Source organism: Brassica napus, chromosome A9 (assembly GCF_020379485.1).
Source record: "Brassica napus cultivar Da-Ae chromosome A9, Da-Ae, whole genome shotgun sequence".
Taxonomy (NCBI): domain Eukaryota; kingdom Viridiplantae; phylum Streptophyta; class Magnoliopsida; order Brassicales; family Brassicaceae; genus Brassica; species Brassica napus.
In genome coordinates, this window is record NC_063442.1 from 42,275,801 (window position 1) to 42,296,740 (window position 20,940).

The following is a 20,940-nucleotide window of genomic DNA, read 5'->3' on the forward strand; positions in this document are numbered from 1 at the left end:
TATATATATATATTATTTTTATTGTTTACGGATAAAGTTGAACAAAATATTCATAAATTTTGATTTGATTTGTTATCCGTTTTGATTTGAACCAAAAAATCTGGATATCCGTAACTCTACGAAACAAATCAAATGCTAAAATACAATATCCAAAAAAGAAGCAAATCACAAATACCAATATTTTTAAGAACATATTTCTAACTCGATCTGTTATATGCATATATATACATATATGTAAAGAATTATATATATATACATTATATATGTTATACTTTATATCAGTTTTACAATATTTTTTATGAATTAAATTTATTATATTAGGTACTAGAATTTAAAAAGTTAAATAATGTTTTATTTTTGTAATAAAATGTTATTATTAAAATTTTCAATTATTTTTAAAATTTTATTTTATTTACGGATCAAATCAAAATTATAAAACATTTCGGATATCCGAGTCACTGAATATCTAGGTGGCTAAAGATCGAATCGACATGAATGCTTCCAAATACCCAGATATCCGATCTGTGTCCACCCCTACTTAAATATATAATTTTATTTTATTTATATGAAAAAGTTGACTAATGTCAAGGCCTTTTTTTAAATTAATTTTAATTTTATCTTTCATGTATTATTTTGAACAAAAATGTTATTTAATATTAATTAACTATATCTTTATATATTTGTCAACTATTTTTATATATTTTTTATATACACATACATGTGCACCTTGATGTGAGCACATTGTAACTAATTATTCACCGCAACTGAAGTATCTAATTTTTTTGAAAGTTGAAATATTTTTTCTTAATGCTTCTTTCACTACCGACCAAATTGTAATGAAATGATTTGTCTTAATAATTTTTTTTTAAAACTATTTATCTGTTTAGAAACTATAATATAAAACTATTGGTTCTACATGACGACTGTTTAAAATTTATAACATGAAAATAAACAAATAATATTAATTTTTGGTTTTACTGGAAAAAACCAAAAAATCAAACATTTTAACCGAATAAACTAAAATAAATATTAATTTAAAATAATAGTTATATTTTAGAATATTTAAACATCAAAAAAACTTAAAACCGAACCAGTATCCAGATTAAACAGATTTAATGTCTTTTTATTAGTGTCTTTTTATTAAAAATAACGAAAATAATAATCACATCCCGCGCAAGGCGCGGGTTATTACCTAGTAAAGCAGTAATCCAGAAACATGTTTAATTGTAATGAATTCGGTAAAATATTAGTAATACACACGTGATTTACAAATGATTGGCTATAATTGCATACTAAACATGTTCACCTAAATATTGCTTAGGGCATCTCCATCCCTACTCCTTTTTTTCCTCTAAAATGAAGTAAAAGTGAATATGGAGTAAGGAGTGCTCCAACCCAACTCCATATCTCACTCCATAATGAAATTTACTCTATAAATGGAGTAGTCTATTTTTTGTTTGTTCATCACTCCATTATGGAGTAAGAAATGGAGTAGGGTTGGAGCAATTTTACTCCATTTTCACTTTTACTCTATTTTAGAGGAAAAAATGGAGTTTTACATGCTCTTAAGGCAAATTTGAATAGGGAGAGAAAAATAATTAAAAAGAGAGACGAAGGTTACGCGCATGTGACACTCACGAGACAGCACGAAACCTTAATTCTTTATTGGCCGACATGTTTTCTTGTCTGAACACTTTATATATAGACTATAGTATCTTGTTTACATATTTATTTCGCAATTTTGTGTATAAATAGTTATTATTACTATTAAGTATTAACAAATCTAACATCATCGTCATCACACCCGTCACAATCGTTTATTACTTGCATACAAGTTTTGAGTGAGTACAGTAAATGCATTGCATTGACCTGCATTCTTATTGTACTAATTTATATAAAAAAATCTAATAAAACTGTTCAAAAATTAAAAATATACTAAATTCACATAAGATGTTGTATAAATTAGATGAAAGTTTTCAAGATGCAATCGCGAAAATGGTGTAAAATTAAGTGATGATGGAGAGTAGAAGACTGCAACTAGCAATTTCAGTTTATAGGAAAAAATTAACTAGCTATAATGTATATACTGATACACATATGTAGAGTATTAATGGTCTAATGTGGAATTTCGGATAGTGAAAATTCTCTATGTAGGTCTATGTCATAGAACATAGATCGAGTCTCCCATTTATTTACGGTTACTATAAATTCTTCGTTAGTCACTACAGAGATATCTATGACAACACGACAATATGGATTAGAGAAAAGATAAAGATACCATAAGCAAATCCGTTTATTCTCTACATTACATGAAATCTACATATCTTGAAGTATTTTGAATGATAAAATAAAGGGTGAAATCAATGGACACATGAATTATGCGTATAATTAAAACATAGTAGTACTAAGAAATAGTTCCCACGGAAATCCCACGTGTTACATATAGTTTACTCAATATGGAAACCAGTCACGTGTTGTATATCCGCAAAGAAAAATATCTTTTTCAATTAAGATATTTGTTGTCCAACGTAGGAGCCGGCTGGACCCAACTTCCAGATTATAATAATAAGAAATTTTCACTCAGTCTTGTACTCTTGTTCAAACATCAATAATCAATAAACAATTAGCACTATGATGGGGGACAAACCTTGTATAATTAATTCTTCATTTTACTAAAACGTCCAATTAGGTAACAAAGAGGGTCCCGGACCATTCTGGTTATTTAATATAATGGGGTCAAGCTCAGACTAAAGATCATCTTCAATGTAAGGCTCTACATTTTTCTCTAAAATAGAAATTTCTATTATAAAAGTAGATTTGTTCTAATCTATAACTCTATAATAGAGTTTCTTTATTTTAGAAGAAAAATAGAAAATGTTACTTTTGTCTCTATATTTAGAGATGAAAATAACACATTTTTATATTTTTCTCTATAAATAAAAAAAACTTTATTATAAAAGTATACACTAAAGTAAATCCACTTTTATAAGATCATTTTCAATGTATGTGTCTATATTTTCCTCTAAAATAGAAATCTTTGTTATAGAGATAGATTTACTCTAATGTATGACTCTATAATAGAGTTTCTCTATTTTAAAAAAAATATAGAGGAATATTACTTTTTGCCTCTCTATTTAAAGGTGAAAATAACACATCTATATATTTTTTCTCTATAAATAAAGAAATTCTATTATAAAAGTATACATTAGAGCAAACTCATTTTTATAATAAAGATTTTATATTTTAGAAGAAAATACAAAGATAAAAATAGAGGTGGATTAAAGATGATTTAATCAAAATTCTTTATTTTAGATAAAAATATAGATATAAAAATAGAGTTGGGTCAGAAATGGTCTAAAGCTAATAATATACACTCATAATGATTACGTGGCAATAAGCCTGCCTTGATACAAACAACGGTGTGTTACGCGCGTAGATTTCGCATTATGCGAGTCCCATAACCGTAGCCTATATATATTCTTCTTCTTCACTTCTCTGCTTCATAACTCCCAACCAAAAAAAAAACAACACAAAGCATAACTTAGACAAACAAACAAAAAGACTTTTAATTCGAACAATCTTTAAACAAACCACTGTTCTCAGAGTTACCCAGTGAGATCATTCGATTTTTTTAACAGTGGTTTCACTTTGTAAAAGTTGAACCGAGAGTTAATTTTTTTTTTACCGACGAACTAGCGTTCTAATGGATAACAACGATGATATTATGCTGGCGGAGATGAGGCCGAAGAAGCGTGCGGGACGGATAGTGTTCAAGGAGACACGTCACCCAGTTTACAGAGGAATACGGCGTAGGAACGGTGACAAATGGGTCTGCGAAATCCGAGAGCCGACGCACCAACGCCGCATCTGGCTAGGGACTTACCCCACGGCGGAGATGGCGGCGCGTGCACACGACGTGGCTGCTTTTGCTCTGCGCGGGAGATCCGCGTGTTTGAATTTCGCCGACTCCGCCTGGCGGCTTCCGGTGCCGGAATCAACCGATCCAGATGTCATAAGGAGAGTGGCTGCGGAAGCGGCAGAGATGTTCCGGCCGACGGAGTTCGAGAGTGGGATCACGGTTTTGCCCTCTTACGGCAATGAGGTGTATTTGGGCTCTGGTTCAGGTTCGGGATGGGAGGAGAGGAATGTGTATGGATATGTGGAAGAAGAAGAAGTGTCGACGACGATGAGGAGACTGGCGTCTGAGCCGTTAATGTCGCCGCCGCGGTCTTATATGGGAGGGGAAGGCATGACTTCTAATGCTTACATGGGAGAAGAGATGTGTTATGAAGACACATCACTGTGGAGTTACAGTTATTAAGCGGGACGCACATTTTATTTACACTATATTTGAATAAATACTATATAAAATGTCTGCTAGCAATAGTGTGCGAGTTGTTAAGATTTCTCTTCTGAAGGGTTTTATTTTAGATCCTTTGTTTGAGGTACAAGATTCCTTGATGGAATAATTTTGTATGGTTTAGTATAAGAAGATCTTATAAAATGATTTGATGAATCTATATACAAAAACAACAAAAGAGAAGCATAGGCCTAATTTGTAATGGTTATTGAAATGCCTATATCCACAACCTCGAGTACAAACATATTCAAGAAGAGATGGTGGAAAAGGGGATAACGCCACCTAAAGCTTGCGAGAATCTGTATTTTAAAACCCAAGAGGCTTTCAACCTTGACAATGATCCAATAACATACCTATGATGAAGACCGTGTATTTAAAAAAAAAAAACACGTGAGGTTGTGTTAGAAAACCAAGTTTTTACTTATGAACTTTTGCCTACATGTTTCATTTTGTTTGTTGTGTGCTCTTCTTTACATGTATGTACTTAGTAGTTATATGACTAAAAATGAAACCACAAACACACCAATCGTTCAGCGTCTGTAGTCCAACGGTTAGGATAATTGCCTTCCAAGCAATAGACCCGGGTTCGACTCCCGGCAGACGCATCCTTTTTGATCTTTATCAAAATCATTTTCAATTAATCACAAGCAATAACTTTTTCTAAATTAAATCCAAACCACACTCTATTTCTAACACATCTCCGGTTGTTTTCACAGTTGGATCAGTTTTCATGGAAAGATCTTTACTACAGAACAAAGACAAAACAAGACCAAAATCAGATGTGTACAGAGAATAATTAATGCTCTTAAAGAGTTTTCTTCGTTACTAGCAGACAAGTGACAATGTGAGAGATGGAGCCGTGGGAATATGGGTGCAAGATGCCCATCGGATTATCGACTCAGTGACTGCAACATCCACCACCAACTGGTCTAGCTCACCTATTCCTATGGTCCTGTTTCTTTTGCTGTGCAGACCTGATATCCTTGACCAGTTTCCTCTTTCCCTTCTTGTCTCTGTCTTTCCTCCTGCTGCTTCTGTCTGACTCTCACCTGCTTCCTCACCCCTCTCAAGTTGTGAAGAAGATTCTGGAGATGGCAGTAACCTCTTTGGGCTTGAGTCTATAAAAAAGGGATAAGATTATTTGATCAGCTCTTTCACATAATAGATTTTTGTGGTTCCATTGCAAACACTGATAAAGAAAATAATACTAATGCAAACTCTTTCCAACAATACTAATACTAATGCAAAATAATACTAATGCAAACTCTATATAACTATACATAGCAATCCAGGAAGAGTGAAAGAGGAGGAAGTACCTCCAAGTTTCTCATCTGTCTCATGAGTGTTGTTGTTCTGTGTTGTCGATGGACTCGGACTAAAGAAGGTAAAGCTTGGCATAGATGGGAGTTCTGATTCAAGTTGTTCCCCATCAAAAGAAAACCCACCAAAACCAGAAGTTGGCGGTACGTTGCTGTTAACCGCAGGTAAGAAAGAGGAGAACGATGATCTACAATCATTATCAATCGATTCCTCTAACTGCCCCATGCTAAAGCTATAGTCTTGCTCCCGAGAAACATACTCTGTGGAGAAAGAACATCCACCACTCTCCAACCCTTCACACCCAACCCCATCTCGACCATATTGTTCTTGTCCTGGCTCAGATAACTCCTCCATCCAAGAGTGAGCTGCAAGACAAATCATCATTTCAAGCCTTATATTCCAACAAGTTGAAATGATAGATCAGGATGACATACCTAAAACACCATCAGCCGTTAGCCTCTGGGAAGGATCAACACAAAGCATCCCGCGGATCAAATCCTTGGCGTATGAAGTTATATTACCCCACGGCTCTGCAGAAAACCTCAAATCTGCTGCCCTGACAGCATCAAAAATCTTTGACTTAGTCTTTCCCCAAAAGGGAGGCACTCCACTGAGAAGTATGTACAAAATAACCCCTGCACTCCATACATCAGCAGCTTCGTTATACCCCCCTGACAACACTTCGGGCGCTATATAAAACGGACTACCAACAGTCCCATTTAACTTCTCTCCTGTTTCATTACAAAAACCACATCTTAGAACACACAACAACGTTCATGAAAGTTTAAAGAGATAGTTATCTATCTTACCTGGCTTTATATAGGTCGCCAAACCAAAATCAGCTAATTTAATAGGAGAGGAAGAAGCCACTGTAGCCATGAGAATGTTCTCAGGCTTCAAGTCCCTATGGACAATACCATTATCATGACAAAACTTCACCACTTGCATCAAATGCTTAAACAGCACCCTGGCACGAACCTCCGAATACCTTCCATACTTCTCAAGCTTGTGGAAAAGCTCACCTCCCGCACAAAGCTCCATCACAAGATGCACGTGATCCTCCTCCTCGTAAACCGCTTTTAGATCCACAACGTTCGGGTGGCCAGCTAGTTTAGCCATGATGGCAATCTCGAGTTTGATGCTTTTCATGTCCTCCTGCGTAACAAGTCTATCTTTAGAGATGGACTTGCAAGCAAGCCTCTCGCCAGTGAACTTATCAGAACACACTCTGATCACACCGAACTGACCCAAGCCTAACTGTTCCCCAAGCACGTAACGGTCTTTTAAGCTGGAGACGTTGACCGGGTTGAGAATGGTTTGGGTGAGGGTTGCAACTTTGTAGCAGTTGCAGAATTCAAATAAAGGTGGGCTTGTGTTCTCCTTATCAGCTAAGTCCATTCCCATATCCAAAAGATCAAAAACCTAACTTGTGATTCAGCTATAGCAAACCTTCTCTTCAGCTATAGCATCCTCCTTTGAATCTCCTCTGATCTGTAATAGTTTTAAAGACTTAAAACCTCAGATCCAAGCAAACTAAAAATGGAAAGGTTTCAGCTTTGAATGAAAACAGAACAAATAAGTCAAATTTGTGATTGAGACCCAGATAAAATGATTTCGAGCTCAAAAGTCCTATTGAATACGCAAACCCTCGAATTGAATCGTGATAATGCAATTCCCATCTCGAATTTAGCCACAAAGACGAAAACTTGCGGAGATTCATCGAAAAGATTGAAAATTTATGGAAAAGTTTTACCCTTTTTAGAGCAGAAGAGGAATCCGTCGAGGAGAAAGTAACAGGTATAGGTCTCGCAGCGAATAGAGCAGACCTAGTCGTCTTCTCTAGTCTCTCTCAATCTCTTCTCTCTTTCAAAAACAATGTCGTGTCAACTGGTTACCGGGAGAAACCAGCTTCACGTTTTCCTCTTACTTAGCGAGATGATTTTTATTTATTACAGTTTAGACCTCTCATTTTTATTTAATTCTAATTGCCACCTCATTCTTTACGATTCTAGAATTTTAACCATTCGCGACGCGAGAAGCCATTTATCCACGTACTAGATCATTCAGTGTTAAGTATATGAAAGGAAACAAAAATATTCAAAAGTCATCTAAAATGCAGGTAATGAATGTTATTTACACTAGTTTAGCCGTTGTTTTGAATCAAATTTTGGTTTTAAATGAAGGTTTGACAATAAAATAACTTCTTATATATAGTTCGTAAGCTATATAGTCTTCTCTCTAAATTATTCGACCTTTTGGATTTGTCTAGAGGAAAAAGAGGAAACATATCCAACGGCGAAAAAGATGGGACCTATACCAACTAGCTTTTATGACGATAGTTAGCTCAACAACCAATTAAAGCATGCCATGTGGTATTTTACTGACCGTACGAATCAAACGGGGACCTAGCTGTCGTCGACATTCGTTTCCTCTTTGCTACGCTGTCTGAGAAACTCCGTGTTACTACTAAACTAATTGAATTTACTTTAGTTTTATTTAGCCCCACAATACTATAGTTTAATGATAAATCATTAGAGTTAGTTGACTTTGTCTATGATTTTGAGAACCAAAGGGAAGAAGTCCATCTGTATTTCATGTTTAATTAGCTGTACAAGCATAGTCACCGAGGATTTTTTTTTTTTTTTTTTTTGCGCAACAGTCACCGAGGATTATTATTATATTTAAACTATTCTTTCAGACACGGAGTATATGTCAATGTAGTGGCGTACTGGCGTGAGGCATTAAGAATCAATTAGCACGAGGAGATTCCGCTTAATTTGTGACTTGAATTACGAATATTTAACTATGTGTTGCAATATTTTAGATACATTGAAGCCCATTGGTCTCAGTTTGGAACCTCTCCATCACGTCCCTCACTGTGACAAATTATACATGAAGTAAACCGTTTCATCTCTAATATCAAAATATGTATCCACCTAAAAATTTTCGCCTTCACTAATCGATTAAACTAAGAATCAAAAAATTAACTTTACTACATGATAATAAACCTCCTCCGAGAATCTTTCGTATAATTCCCACCCAACATAAAACAATATTTTTTTTTGTTATAACAAGAGATGGAGAAAAACAAATGAATACTACAAACATCAAGAAGGGCTAGCAAAGACACATAGCAGATCAATAGTAGGATGACAAAATATTAAGGAGTCTAGCTATTACTATAAAGTATAAAACCTGAGAAATGAGAGATTAATTAATAAGGTAATGAGGAACTTGGAATGCTAGGATTTGGAGTTAGGAGACGGTGTGAGAGTTCCAGTTCCTCTTGCTCTGATTGATGAACCAATTGTTGTTTTGCTTAAGCTGAAGAACTGAAGAAGTTTTGTCTCATTCATTTTTGTCTTGTGGTCTTCTTCCATTTTACAATTTTAGAAAGTATTTTCTAAACTCTTAATTTACAGTAAACAAACAAGGGTATTTTGTCCACATAGATGATTTAGCGGTCTAAGTCTTTAGTTATATAGAAATTTGAAATTCATTGTGATAGATTAAAGTAATCATTTAAAAAAAACTCTAGCGTTTTTTTTGGGTAAACTTGCTACTTGCCAATTGTTAAGTTGTTTCTCTGGTTCATAATGTTTTATAATTATTTGCACACACTTACTTAATGTGGTTACTGTTAGAAATTATCACATGCACATGACACAATTCAACGAAATGAAAGTACCTTGATCAAGAAGTAGTGTTGACTTCATCATCATGACTCCGACTATGAAGAGTTATATCACAATTGCATACATACTTTACACATTCATGTAGATGTATAACATAAAGCCGGGCCAGTAACAACACAAGGCCACCGAAACTTGTACACATCCCAAATACAAAACAAAACAAAAAAAAAAAGAGAAGAAAGAAGAAATCCCGTTTGGGTTTCCAAGGTCAAAACGATAATTTCAGCGAAAATTGGCGCCACTCTTGTAAGTCATACCGGCGTTCCAGTTAGCCGGAGCAACGTTCCAAGCGTAGACGGTTTCACCGGTTGTGTAAGAAGTGACCCGGAAAGAAAGAGACTGACCATAGAGAGAGGAAAAAGCTTGGTAAGAGGCTCCCCAGTTGTGGCTCATGCTTATCCAATTCGTCCGGCTACCTTTCACGGCCATGCTTTTTATGTCTCCGGCGCCTCCAACATTCATGACGAAGACGAGAAGCCAGTAAGAATTGCCTTGGAATTGAAACCTCATACCTCCACTCCTTTTGCATGGGACTCTACATATATCAATCGCATAAAATATATCAGTTACATAGTTTATGAGAATGAATATAAACATTTATACAAATAATTTTAAAAATGATATACACCTGCGGTATGCAACAGGGATGATACCGGCTCTCCAGTAAGCGAGTTTCATGAAAGCCGGCTTAGCCATATCGAAATGAGTTCTAGGAGGATTGCACCAGCCACCATTGTTGGAGTCTTGGTACCAATTAGGAGGGCAAAGGTTGGTGGCTGTGACCACCGTCGATGGGCGTCCATAGTTACAATGTTTCGAGTTCACACAGACTATTTGGAAACATTGGCCGCATCCGTAACCGTCTTTGAACAACGTCGTGCTCAGCGCCGCCGTGTCCAAGCCGTAGCCGCTGTTAAACAGGTTTCCGTACCCACATGCACCACCTGCATATATGTACATAGTTGTTATGTCACTGATTGCATGTATGAGTTGTATGTAAGTAGTATTGTAATTATCGGGCAAAGAAGGCCTTATAGGAGTGGAAATTTATTCTTTTGAGAAATTATATTTGTTAACAAAAAAAAATGGTGAGTAAGACATATTTTATAAAAAATTAAAAATACATCTTTTTGAGCTTGGTGATTATATTGTATATATGTACATGAAAATTAACAATTTTACTAACATACGTACCCATGGTTTCACTACCGGTTTCGTCGCCGTAGAAAGTGGCATGAGCGTATCTCCACGGGCTGGGCCTGTAATATCCTGCAACGAATTCACCGGAGATGGCGAAGGCGACCATAACTATTGCGAAGAATTTCTTGAAGCTCCAAGAACTTGAGATTAGACCCATCTTTCGTTTCTTTTTCGTCTTGATGGGTTTTCTTAGGTTTTGTTTTGTTTGTTTGTTTGCTGATGAAGTAATCGAATTAGAGACAAACTTATATAGAGGTGTTATTCAACGATAGTGGTGGTTAATACGTGAGGGCCATGATCCTTTTTTCCATTTTATATTGGAGACTTTTGTCCGTGCTGATTGGGATTTGTTTCAATTTCATTGATTATTTGCAATAGATCCTTTGAATACGAACTAGAGAAAGCAAGTCAAATTATTGTTTAAGTGAAGTTTTAGAATATGGTACAATTTGTCACTTTGACGTGCGAGCAGGTTCTAAGTGGTTCTTGTACCGACCTTATCTAATCCCCTACGTGCGTCTATGTATATTATATAGTACGACATTTACACAATTGTAATGAATTTCTTTTCATTGATCAGTTGATATATATATAGTCGACAAAAAAACATGTATATTAGTTTTTGTATTGTCGTTCTAATGTTGTCAACTTGTCAAATTATATAATTTCATCGGATTTAGAGAACAGATTAACAAATTTCATGTCCAAGGCTTGAGCTTGTGATCTTGAATACTTACGTAATTTTGGAAACGTATATACGTCAAGGAGGAGGCAACATACGAACTTGCCAGTTTTAAACCAACTCATGTGAAAACTATTGCTGGTATTATGGTTCAATAAAAAGTATTTTACCGAAAGGCATGATGGAAATTACATGCTATGACTTTAAGAGTTTGATAGAGAAGTGGTGAGTAATATGATTAAATATACAATTAATTAAACTATTAGAATAGTTTGTTCTAATTAAACTATTAAACGAGTTACTTACAAAAATCCAAATTGTTCAAAAGCATAACTGACTCTCTCCGATATAGGAGAGAGTCAATGATCAACAGTACACCTTTTTAATCACATTGCTCTTTTTTTTAACAACAATCATATTATTCAATAACTAAAAAAAAGTTTGATTATTAGCCCTTTTGATCAAGCCGAACGATCTCTCAGTCTAACCGAACCGGGGAAATCAAAGGCTGGTCCGAGAAAAACGCCTTCAAGTTAGCTAAAACAAGCAGCGCAATATTGTCCAAAGACCATCTCCTTCTCATCAATCAGTCCTCCTCGTCCCACATTGATGATAACCCCGTTCTTCCCAAGAGCCTCTATCACTTCTCTGTTCACAATGTGGTGCGTTTGATCATTCAAAGCGCAGGAGAGAACGATGACATCGTTGTTTGCTGCCAAGGAGAGAACGTCCGGGTAGTAAAGGTATGGGATGCTCTGTTTCTGACTTGTCGAGTTGTAAGAGATGATGCAGCCAAAAGGTTCGAGTCTTTTAGCAATGAGAGATCCTATGCTCCCTAGTCCAAGTATCCCAACTCGCTTCCCGCTTAGCTGCAACAAAAAAACAGAGTATAATCATAACCACAAAACAGAGTATCATCACAACCAAAAAAACAGAGCATCACGGCATCACCGCTCCTGATAAGAAAGTTATCGTCTTTCTCCAATAATCATTGAAAAGTGTTGAGATTTCTCGAACAAACCTTGATCCCTAGCTGGAAGTCTCCGGATTTCGCCCAATTCGCGGACCGGACGTAACGATCGGCCGCCGGAATTCGACGGAGGACGCTAATCAGCAAACCGACGGCGAAATCCGCCACGTCTTCAGAGAAGGCTTCGCCGGCGTTGGTGACGGCGATGCCGCGACGCTTACACTCGGCTAGATCGACGTGGTTGGTGCCGACGCTGGTGCAGACGATGAGCTGGAGAGAAGGGAGGTGGGAGAGGAGATCGGCGTCAATCTTGAGGAGGGCGATGTTGACGAAAGCTCTGACGGAGGAGGCTTGACGGGAGAGGAAGACTGGAAGCGGATCCGATGAGGTGTGAGTGTTGAGAATCCGGTAGTTACGACTTAGAAGCTCGTCCATGAAGTTTAGTTTAGGTGCATGGGCATTCGGGGTCCCAATCGGGTTTCGGTTTTATCCATTCGGGTTTCGGTTTTTCGGGTTTATCAAAATTAACCCCATTTGGGTTATATAAAAGTTCGGTTCGGGACCGGTTCGGGTTCTATCGGGTTCGGGTCGGGGTTAGTAAATCTTCAAAGAACCGGTATAACCCATTGTACTTTCGGGTTCGGGTCCCAGTCGGTTCTTCGGTTTAAAAAATATCTGATTTGTACCTATTTTGTAACTTAAATATAAATGAAATCGGTTCTTCGTATTTAAAATACATGATTTGTACATATTTTAATAGCCAAAACATAAGTAAAATCGATTCAAAAATAAAAAAAAAACATCAAACGTGATCATTCAAAATCAAGCGAAAGATAAACATAGTTAGTGATAGAAAGAAAACCAGATAAGTGAAATCATAAAACAAAAAATAAGTTCTCATGAAATAAGAAACATTATTCAATAAAAACAAAACCAAAATCTAAAATCTTCAGGCATCAACCGCCACATTCCACCATCAACCTTCATGTAACAGATAATTATTTTAGAAGTTCAATAATATCTAAAAGTATTTTGGATACATATTAAGAATTTAGATCATATTTGGTAGAAGTTTTTTTTGTGATTTTAAATGTTTCGGGTTCTATCGGATATCCATTTAGGTCCGGGTTCGGTTCGGATAATACCCATAACCCAAAATACCAAAAAACAGGATCCATTCGGTATTTATGTCGGGTTCGGATCGGTTCGGATTCATTTTTATCGGATCGGATTCGGTTCGGATTTTCGGGTTCGGTTTATTTGCCCAGCCCTGGTGGCCGGTGAACGAGGACGAGCGGAGATTCCGACATTGATACTGTTTGATAGAGGGGTCTGTCCTCAGAGACTGTAGTCAATCTTTATCACTTACTTTTAAGTGGACCCACCAAGCTATTTATTTGTTTGGTTAACGTTTTTGCCTTTTATTATTAGAAGAAATAAAATTATAAATAGTGAAATACCTTAGAGCACCATTAACCCTAACATACTACTTCAAGTGCTTATTTTTTTTTTTTTTTGGTTTTTTTCTCTGATTGAAAAAATAATAAAAAATAACCAATCGCGGACCGCCACGTGTCAGTAAAACCTGTGAATAGTGCAAGCAACAGGTGCTTGTGATGCCTAATTAAGCACTCCTATTTTTTCTTCTTCTCTTTTCTTTTTTTTAGTTAAAAAAAACCTAAGCACCCCTTAAGCATCCTCGGTTAATGGTGCTATTAGGAACGTAATGATCAGTTCAGTTGATTGACAAACAAGAGATCTGTGTTTGACTTGCCTCGTTCATCGGTCTAGGGAACCTTAGTCATGTACAGACTACAAAAATGTATCCGAGTTACTTCTATGGTTTCATTTAAGTTGATCTTAGCTCCTTGAGGAGAGTGTCATCTTATTGTAGTTGTTAGATCACAGCTATAGCGGAATCTCCATGCAACTCTCCGATGCCACATTCCAAGAAGTCGGGTATGTTGAAAAGAGAATTGTTGCTTCTGTTCAGTAACTCTTGTTCTTGTAAATGGTTACAAACATACTAAGAAGTTTAGATTTCTTATAGGAGCAAGATGTTGAGCCAATTCTCAGAAGACTGGATGACAATTGCTAAATTCAATCGACAAAAGACTTGGATGATAGGAAAGTTTTCATTTTTATAGAAAAATATTGTAGATTTGGGGTTTTGATTTAGAAATTAGGATAAAGAATAAATTTTTGTTGATAGATTAGTATTCTTTTAGATTTTTTTATCAATATATTGTATTTTAAAAATAAAATTCTCAAAAAAATTATTTTAGGAAAATTTTCATTTTAATAGAAAATATTGTAGATTTGAGGTTTTGATTTTGAAATATGGATAAGAAGAATTTTTGTTGATAAATAAGTATTCTTTTATTTTTTTGATCTACAGGTTGTATTTTTAAAATAAAATACTAAAATTCTATTTTAAGAAAATTTTCATTTTTATAGAAAAATTTAGTAGATTAACGTTGTGATTTTGAAATTAGGATAAAAAAAATTTTGTTGATAGATGAGTACTGTCTTAAATTTTTTGATCAGTAGGTTGTAGTTTTTAAATAAAATTTTGAAAATTTTATTTTTGGAAAGTTTTCATTTTTATAGAAAAATATTGTAGATTTGAGGTTGTAGTTTATAAATTAGGATAACAAGAATTTTTATTGATAGATGAATATTCTTTTAGATTTTTTTGATCAAAATGTTGTATTTTTAAATAAAATTCCCAAAAATATATTTTAGGAAAGTTTTAATTTTATAGAAAATATTGTAGGTATGGGGTTGTGTTTTAGAAATTAAGATAAGAAGAATTTTTGTTGATAGATGAGTATTCTTTTAATTTTTTTATCAGTAGGTTGTATTTTAAAAATAAAATTCTCAAAAATTTTATTTTTGTAGAGTTTTCATTTTTATAGAATATCCATATGGAGACATTTCAATTTAACAAAGAAGTGTTAAAAAATGTTAAAAGAAGAAGAACAAGAAAAAAATTTGGAGATGGAATTTAACCATGAATAAAGTTATAAAAAGGCTAATGCAATTGGCAAAAGCATCAAATAAAACTCTTATACTATTGACATTTTTTGGATGTCAAAAAAAAAATATTGACATTTTCAGTTGAACTTCTAACTATCTTTTAAATTTGTAAACTGTAAATCATTATTTGATCTTAAAGTAATTTAAATTTTTATTTAAAACCTCCACAGGTCGCTCCAACAGTTACACATTAGCATCTTGATTTTAATATTCTGCCTTCTCCTACATAGGGGAGTCAATGATCAAATACACCCCTTATTCAATCATATTGTTCAATATAACTAAAATATAGATTGCTTATTAGCCCTTTTAATCAAACCGGACGATCTCTCAATCTAACCGAACCGGAGAAATCAAAGGCTGGTTCGAGAAAAAGGCCTTCAAGTTAGCCAAAGTAAGCTGCGCAATATTGTTCAAAGACCCTGGCGTGGCCATAGCAGCATGTGGAGACAAGACAACATTGTCCAGACCAAACAACTCCTCAGGAACTCCCGGTTCTTTCTCAAACACATCTAAACCAGCACCACCAATCACACCATCGACAAGACACTTAACCATCTCCTTCTCATCAATCAGCCCTCCTCGTCCCACATTGATTATAACCCCTTTCTTCCCAAGAGCCTCCATCACTTCTCTGTTCACAATGTGGCGCGTCTGATCGTTCAGGGCGCAGCAGAGGATGATGACATCACTGTTTGCTGCTAATGAGACAACGTCAGGATAGTACTGGTAAGGGATAAGGGACCCTATGCTCCCTAGTCCAAGTATCCCAACTCGCTTCCCACTTAACTGCAACAAAACAAACAGAGTATCATCACAACAAGATTCATTATAAGAAAGTTCCAGTCTTTATACTGATAAGCAAGTCCTCGTCTTTCTACTGATAAGAAAGTTCCAGTCTTTATACTGATAAGAAAGTTCTCGTATCAAGAAAGATTCATGATAAGAAAGGTCTCGTCTTTCTCCTAGAATGATTGAACAGAGTTGTCACACTGTAATAAGATCAGATTCAAACCTTGATTCCAAGCTGGAACTCTCCGCATTTCGCCCACTCACCCGACCTGACGTAACGATCAGCCGCCGGAATGCGGCGGAGGAAGCTAATCAGCAAACCGACGGCGTAATCCGCCACGTCCTCCGAGTAAGCTTCGCCGGCGTTTGTGACGGCGATGCCGCGGCGGTTGCACTCGGGGAGGTCGACGTGGTCGGTGCCGACGCTGGTGCAGACGATGAGCTGGAGAGAAGGGAGGCGGGAGAGGAAGCCGGCGTCGATCGTGAACCTGCCGATGCTGACGACGGCTCTGACGGAGGAGGCGTGACGGGAGAGGAAGAGCGGGAGTGGGTCTGAGGAGGTGTGGGTGGTGAGAATCCGGTAGTAACGAGTCAGAGGCTCGTCCATGTATTTCATAGTCGGTGGCCGGTGGACGAGGACGAGTGGAGATTCTTCCGCCATTGACTTTGAGGGGACTATCTTCGGAATCTTGACTATATTACTTACAAAACCATTATTCGTTTGGTTAAAGTCATAATTTTAAATTTCGTAGAATTAATATTATGTTGACAAAATAAATAATTCAAGTTTTGAATTTAATACTTGTGATAAATCTTTTGAGTTTATCAAACTAAATACTAATATTGAAATAAAATAAAATCTTTCTTTGAACACCTAATAAAATAAAATCTATACTATTAAACTTTGACAAATGTTGTTAAATGTATCTCTCAAAAAGATAGTGCAATTTCTCAAATAAGAGTGTTTCACTTCTTTTTTCTTTTCTTTCTAAGTTTAGATCTCTTGTAAGATGTTGAGCCAGCTCTCAGATGACATTTGAACATGAATAAAAATGTTAATTCAATTGGCAAAAGCCTTGGATAAACTCCTATTTTTGACATCTTCAGTTTGACTTTAACGTGGAAGTTACAACTCAGAAGCTCGTCGTCCATGTAAATAAAAGTCGGTGGCCGGTGAACGAGGACGACCGGAGATTATGCCATTGATCTGAGGGGACTGTAGAGTGTGTGTAGTCGATGAAGCCCTCCTTTCTATATTACTTAGGTTACGAGTAAGGTACCACACACAGTCGGTGAAGCCTTCCTTGGTTAATGGATGCTAGCATCTCCAATCTCATTATATTTTTCATTTAAAAGTAAAATTTAGAAAATATTCATACTTTATTTTATTTTTTCATCTATAATAGAAGGGTTACAATAATAATAAGTTTATTTCTATGACAAAATAATTCATTTATTTTTATTCATCATTCTATTTTTTACTATAAATAAATATTATTAGAGTTTTTTTTTTTTTTTTGACAGCATTATTAGAGTAAAACTCAATTTTATCATAGGATTATTCTATTTTGAAGAAAAAATAGAGTAATCCATTGAAAATTGTTTAATAAAGTAATAAACTATATAATTTGAATCTTTATCTTGTAATCATAAACCAATGTTCGGTTTACAACGTAAATAATATAATTATTATTAGAAAATTATATAAATAAAGTTTCATAACAAAAAGAAATACAAACATGCAAATAGTATATTAGCATCCATATGAACATAATTTTCCTTTTTTTGTTGTCAAAAAAAAAAACATAAATTTCCTTTTTTTTTTGAACACCACTTAACTCTCATACATTAAAACTTGTTCTGATATAGTGACATGGGTGTTATGGCGCTTATGGAAATGTAGAAACGAGCTACTTTTTAAAGGAAGAGACTATGAGGCCAGAGCTGTGATAAGGAGAGCACAAGAGGATGCGGAGGAATGGAGGGAGAGGAAGAAGGATGTATCAAAGGAGGCAGAGAGAGTAGAGGTTAAAAAATCCACAAACACAACCCAACCCAACGCTGCATATGGAAGCCACCACCTGCAAATTGGCTCAAATGCAATAGTGATGGAGCATGGCACCCAAACAGAGAAAACAGTGGGCTGGGGTGGATCTTAAGAGATGAAAAAGGTTATGTGTTGTGGGCAGGGGCAAAAGCAGTGACAAGATCAGTTTCCACCATCGTCACAGAAGTGGAGGCGCTGAAATGGGCAGTACAGAGCACTGCTTCCTTTGGCTATAAATATATCATCTTTGAGTCGGACTTCCAGACTTTAGTAAGGATGATAAATGGCCAAGAGAAACTGTGGCCTATGCTGCAGCCTATTGTGGAAGAGATCCGCTAATCATTGTCACAGATTCAGTACTTCCAAGTGTGTTTTGATCCAAGAGGAGGGAACAAGGCAGCTGACAGAATAGTAAATGAGACTTACACTTTTGTGTCTATTGTCCCTAAGTTATATTCTGTTGTGCCCAAGTGGTTGAATTTTCAGGTCATGTCTGATAAAACAGGGTATGAAACTTATGGAGGTGAATGAAAGTTGTTGTTTGAGTAAAAAAAAAAAACTTGTTCTGATACAGGGAATTTTCCATCCTCTCGAAAGAAAGCATAATGTACAATAACATACAAAACTAAATAAGATAGATTTTATGAGTTGGTGACAGTGAATTCAAGACCAAACTAGATGCATCAAAGAAGTTTTCACGATTACAGCTGGAGAATAGTCACATGATGTGATATAATTTTCCTGTTTTAATCAACTTTTCTTGAAGTTCTAATAAGTTAACTTCCTTTCCTTTCTCCACCTGCATTTATTTAAAATAATTCCTAATTAATCTATATTTATTCTCTTTCTCTTCATAATTTCAATGAAAATACAATAAAGAAAATTTACCTCGCAAACAATGGTGTGTATGAATCTTGGGTGCAGTCTAGATGAGATGCAACTAACAACATCAAGGCATTGTTGTTGAACCAGAAGCTGAAGAATACTTGAAAGACAAGATTCTTGTCTGAAACAGCAACTTGCTACGATTTCGATACCGACCAAACAAGTCCTGACCTTAACATCTACATGTTTGTCTCCATCACACGAACAGTATGATGATTCTAATGATCTAATAGAACACTCTCCTGCTGAAGATGAATGAGAAAGAGATCTCTTTATTCGGTCTCTTTTCTCGCTGATCTCTTTAATCTTCTTTTCTAAGTCTTTGATATAATTCACAGCTTCTTGAACGTGGTTCGATGAAGAACGCTTACCCTATTAATTCATTACCGCATATAACTATTTTTTATATAAGACTATAATTAATAAAGATGATAATTAAGAAAGGTAAAATGTATCTACCTTAATGTATTGAGATGGCAATATATATCTTAGATTCTTAAAAAGAGACGTGACTTCTTGTCTTCGGTGTCTCTCAATCTCTCTACGTTTCGCTTTCTTGTTCTTCGGCTCAACATCTTCGTTTGTGATTTCATCGGTCGTGGTCGTCTCACGGATTCTCTGTCTTCCATCGTTTCAGCACCGGCGCAATGAATGGTCGGAATAGATGGATTAGGTTCTTGGAATGGTATAAACGTTGAAGGAGTTATCAAACTCGAGAGATATAGCTCATTTTCATAGGCAAAATCTGCTGTTAACAATGAAGAAGATGCAAAATCCATAGGGTTGATGCTTATCTGGTTGGTTGTGGAACTGTTTGGGTTTTAAGAGGATCTTTGGGTGCTATGAGTTGTTTTTTATCCAAAAGAAATATGTAGGATATCAAAATAGCAATGGTATCATTTTATACTATCAAACTTTTTTTTCGAAAAAAAATCGTGTGGTTATATTTTCCTTCTTTAGTACGACAGATGTGACGGCAGATTCGCACCTCCAGTATAACACAACGTTATAATCTCGCAATGATTCGAGTGTGTAGTACATATGCCACTACGAGTGAATAATTGATGCTATAATAGCATTGCTATTTATTTATTTATTTGTCAAGGAGTGGGTGATACAAAATAAAGTAATTTATTCAAGGCTCAAGCTGCTCATTTAGCGGCTATCAATTTAGTAAATTTATGTTAGATTCGAATTTATTATGTGCTTCCAACTTAAAACCAATTAGCAATTAGTAGATTGACCTTAATCCTTTATATAGTAGTAAATTAATTCTTATATATCCGATGTGGAATGTTTCTCATCAATACCCTCCCTCACGCTCAGACATCTAGGTCTGAAGCGTGGACAATGTGGGAATAACATCCACAGAGGGCCCAACATCGGTACAATAGTAGTAGTAGTAAATTAGGTCAAAGGATTTTATCGCTCTGATACCATGTTAGATTCGGGTTTATTATGGGTTTCCAACTTAAAATTAATTGGCAATTAATAGATTAGCATTAACCTTTTATATAGTAGTAAATTAATTCTTATATATCCGATGTGGAATGTTTCTCATCAATAATTTACGTAAGGAACATACGATTAAAATGTGTGTAAAGCATACTTGCTTGTTTCATCCGACAGTTAGATCTTAAACTGTTAAATGATCTTTACTTAAGTTTTTATAAAGTTAAGTGTTTTTTTTACTATGATTATAGAATATCAAATCTAACATTGCATTTGATATAAATATGGCACTATACGTTGATGCAAGCTAAACATTAAACCCTTATCTGACTGATTTTTTTGGATTAGATAAAAGAAATCGTATACTTGTTATGTACGATAGATCCAAATACTGTATCACGGTATGATCCCATCATCAAATAACTATATATATCGTTACATTCCCGACCGTAATGTTCTATTTTAAAAACAATTTAGCGCCAAGTTATCACATTTTTA

At 35.4% G+C, this 20,940-nt stretch overlaps 4 protein-coding genes, 1 non-coding gene and 2 pseudogenes across 5 annotated transcripts; 2 read left to right on the forward strand and 5 right to left on the reverse strand.

Annotated features, from left to right (window-relative positions):
• The first annotated feature begins 3,487 nt into the window (after positions 1-3,487).
• On the forward strand, positions 3,488-4,516 carry LOC106399526 (dehydration-responsive element-binding protein 1F). Its single transcript, XM_013840001.3, has one exon. It carries the CDS (start codon positions 3,704-3,706, stop codon positions 4,319-4,321), a length of 618 nt encoding a protein of 205 aa, XP_013695455.1. The 5' UTR covers positions 3,488-3,703; the 3' UTR covers positions 4,322-4,516.
• Positions 4,517-4,893: 377 nt separating this feature from the next.
• TRNAG-UCC lies at positions 4,894-4,965 on the forward strand. Its single transcript has one exon. It is a non-coding gene; the product is annotated as a tRNA-Gly (tRNA).
• A 32-nt stretch (positions 4,966-4,997) lies between these two features.
• LOC106401609 (calcium-dependent protein kinase 26) lies at positions 4,998-7,608 on the reverse strand. The gene is made up of 5 exons (XM_013842148.3): positions 7,434-7,608; positions 6,490-7,171; positions 6,115-6,411; positions 5,677-6,045; positions 4,998-5,478 (listed from the first exon to the last, which is right to left on the reverse strand). The coding sequence occupies exons 2-5, from the start codon at positions 7,082-7,084 to the stop codon at positions 5,186-5,188; spliced, it is 1,554 nt and encodes a 517-aa protein (XP_013697602.2). The 5' UTR covers positions 7,085-7,171; positions 7,434-7,608; the 3' UTR covers positions 4,998-5,185.
• A 1,644-nt stretch (positions 7,609-9,252) lies between these two features.
• Positions 9,253-11,230, reverse strand: LOC106400226 (expansin-A7-like). Its single transcript, XM_048741794.1, has 3 exons — positions 10,570-11,230; positions 10,004-10,319; positions 9,253-9,910 (listed from the first exon to the last, which is right to left on the reverse strand). Exons 1-3 carry the CDS (start codon positions 10,730-10,732, stop codon positions 9,598-9,600), a joined length of 792 nt encoding a protein of 263 aa, XP_048597751.1. The 5' UTR covers positions 10,733-11,230; the 3' UTR covers positions 9,253-9,597.
• A 281-nt stretch (positions 11,231-11,511) lies between these two features.
• On the reverse strand, positions 11,512-13,722 carry LOC106397687 (annotated as a pseudogene).
• Positions 13,723-15,505: 1,783 nt separating this feature from the next.
• On the reverse strand, positions 15,506-16,781 carry LOC106397615 (glyoxylate/hydroxypyruvate reductase HPR3). The gene is made up of 2 exons (XM_013838233.3): positions 16,282-16,781; positions 15,506-16,055 (listed from the first exon to the last, which is right to left on the reverse strand). The coding sequence occupies exons 1-2, from the start codon at positions 16,717-16,719 to the stop codon at positions 15,597-15,599; spliced, it is 897 nt and encodes a 298-aa protein (XP_013693687.2). The 5' UTR covers positions 16,720-16,781; the 3' UTR covers positions 15,506-15,596.
• A 1,611-nt stretch (positions 16,782-18,392) lies between these two features.
• Positions 18,393-19,829, reverse strand: LOC106413621 (annotated as a pseudogene).
• Between the last annotated feature and the right edge of the window lie 1,111 nt (positions 19,830-20,940).

What these genes read in the sequence shown, in the direction of transcription:
- LOC106399526 (XM_013840001.3), top strand. Translation starts at nt 3,704, where the DNA reads ATGGATAACAACGATGATATTATGCTGGCGGAGATGAGGCCGAAGAAG.
- LOC106401609 (XM_013842148.3), bottom strand. Translation starts at nt 7,084, where the DNA reads ATGGGAATGGACTTAGCTGATAAGGAGAACACAAGCCCACCTTTATTT. An exon ending in GGCGACCTATATAAAGCCAG is followed by an intron (nt 6,412 to 6,489) that starts GTAAGATAGATA and finishes GTAATGAAACAG; the next exon opens with GAGAGAAGTTAAATGGGACT. An exon ending in AACGGCTGATGGTGTTTTAG is followed by an intron (nt 6,046 to 6,114) that starts GTATGTCATCCT and finishes TTTGTCTTGCAG; the next exon opens with CTCACTCTTGGATGGAGGAG.
- LOC106400226 (XM_048741794.1), bottom strand. Translation starts at nt 10,732, where the DNA reads ATGGGTCTAATCTCAAGTTCTTGGAGCTTCAAGAAATTCTTCGCAATA. An exon ending in AACCGGTAGTGAAACCATGG is followed by an intron (nt 10,320 to 10,569) that starts GTACGTATGTTA and finishes ACATATATGCAG; the next exon opens with GTGGTGCATGTGGGTACGGA. An exon ending in ATCCCTGTTGCATACCGCAG is followed by an intron (nt 9,911 to 10,003) that starts GTGTATATCATT and finishes TGATATATGTAG; the next exon opens with AGTCCCATGCAAAAGGAGTG.
- LOC106397615 (XM_013838233.3), bottom strand. Translation starts at nt 16,719, where the DNA reads ATGGCGGAAGAATCTCCACTCGTCCTCGTCCACCGGCCACCGACTATG. An exon ending in AGTTCCAGCTTGGAATCAAG is followed by an intron (nt 16,056 to 16,281) that starts GTTTGAATCTGA and finishes GTTTTGTTGCAG; the next exon opens with TTAAGTGGGAAGCGAGTTGG.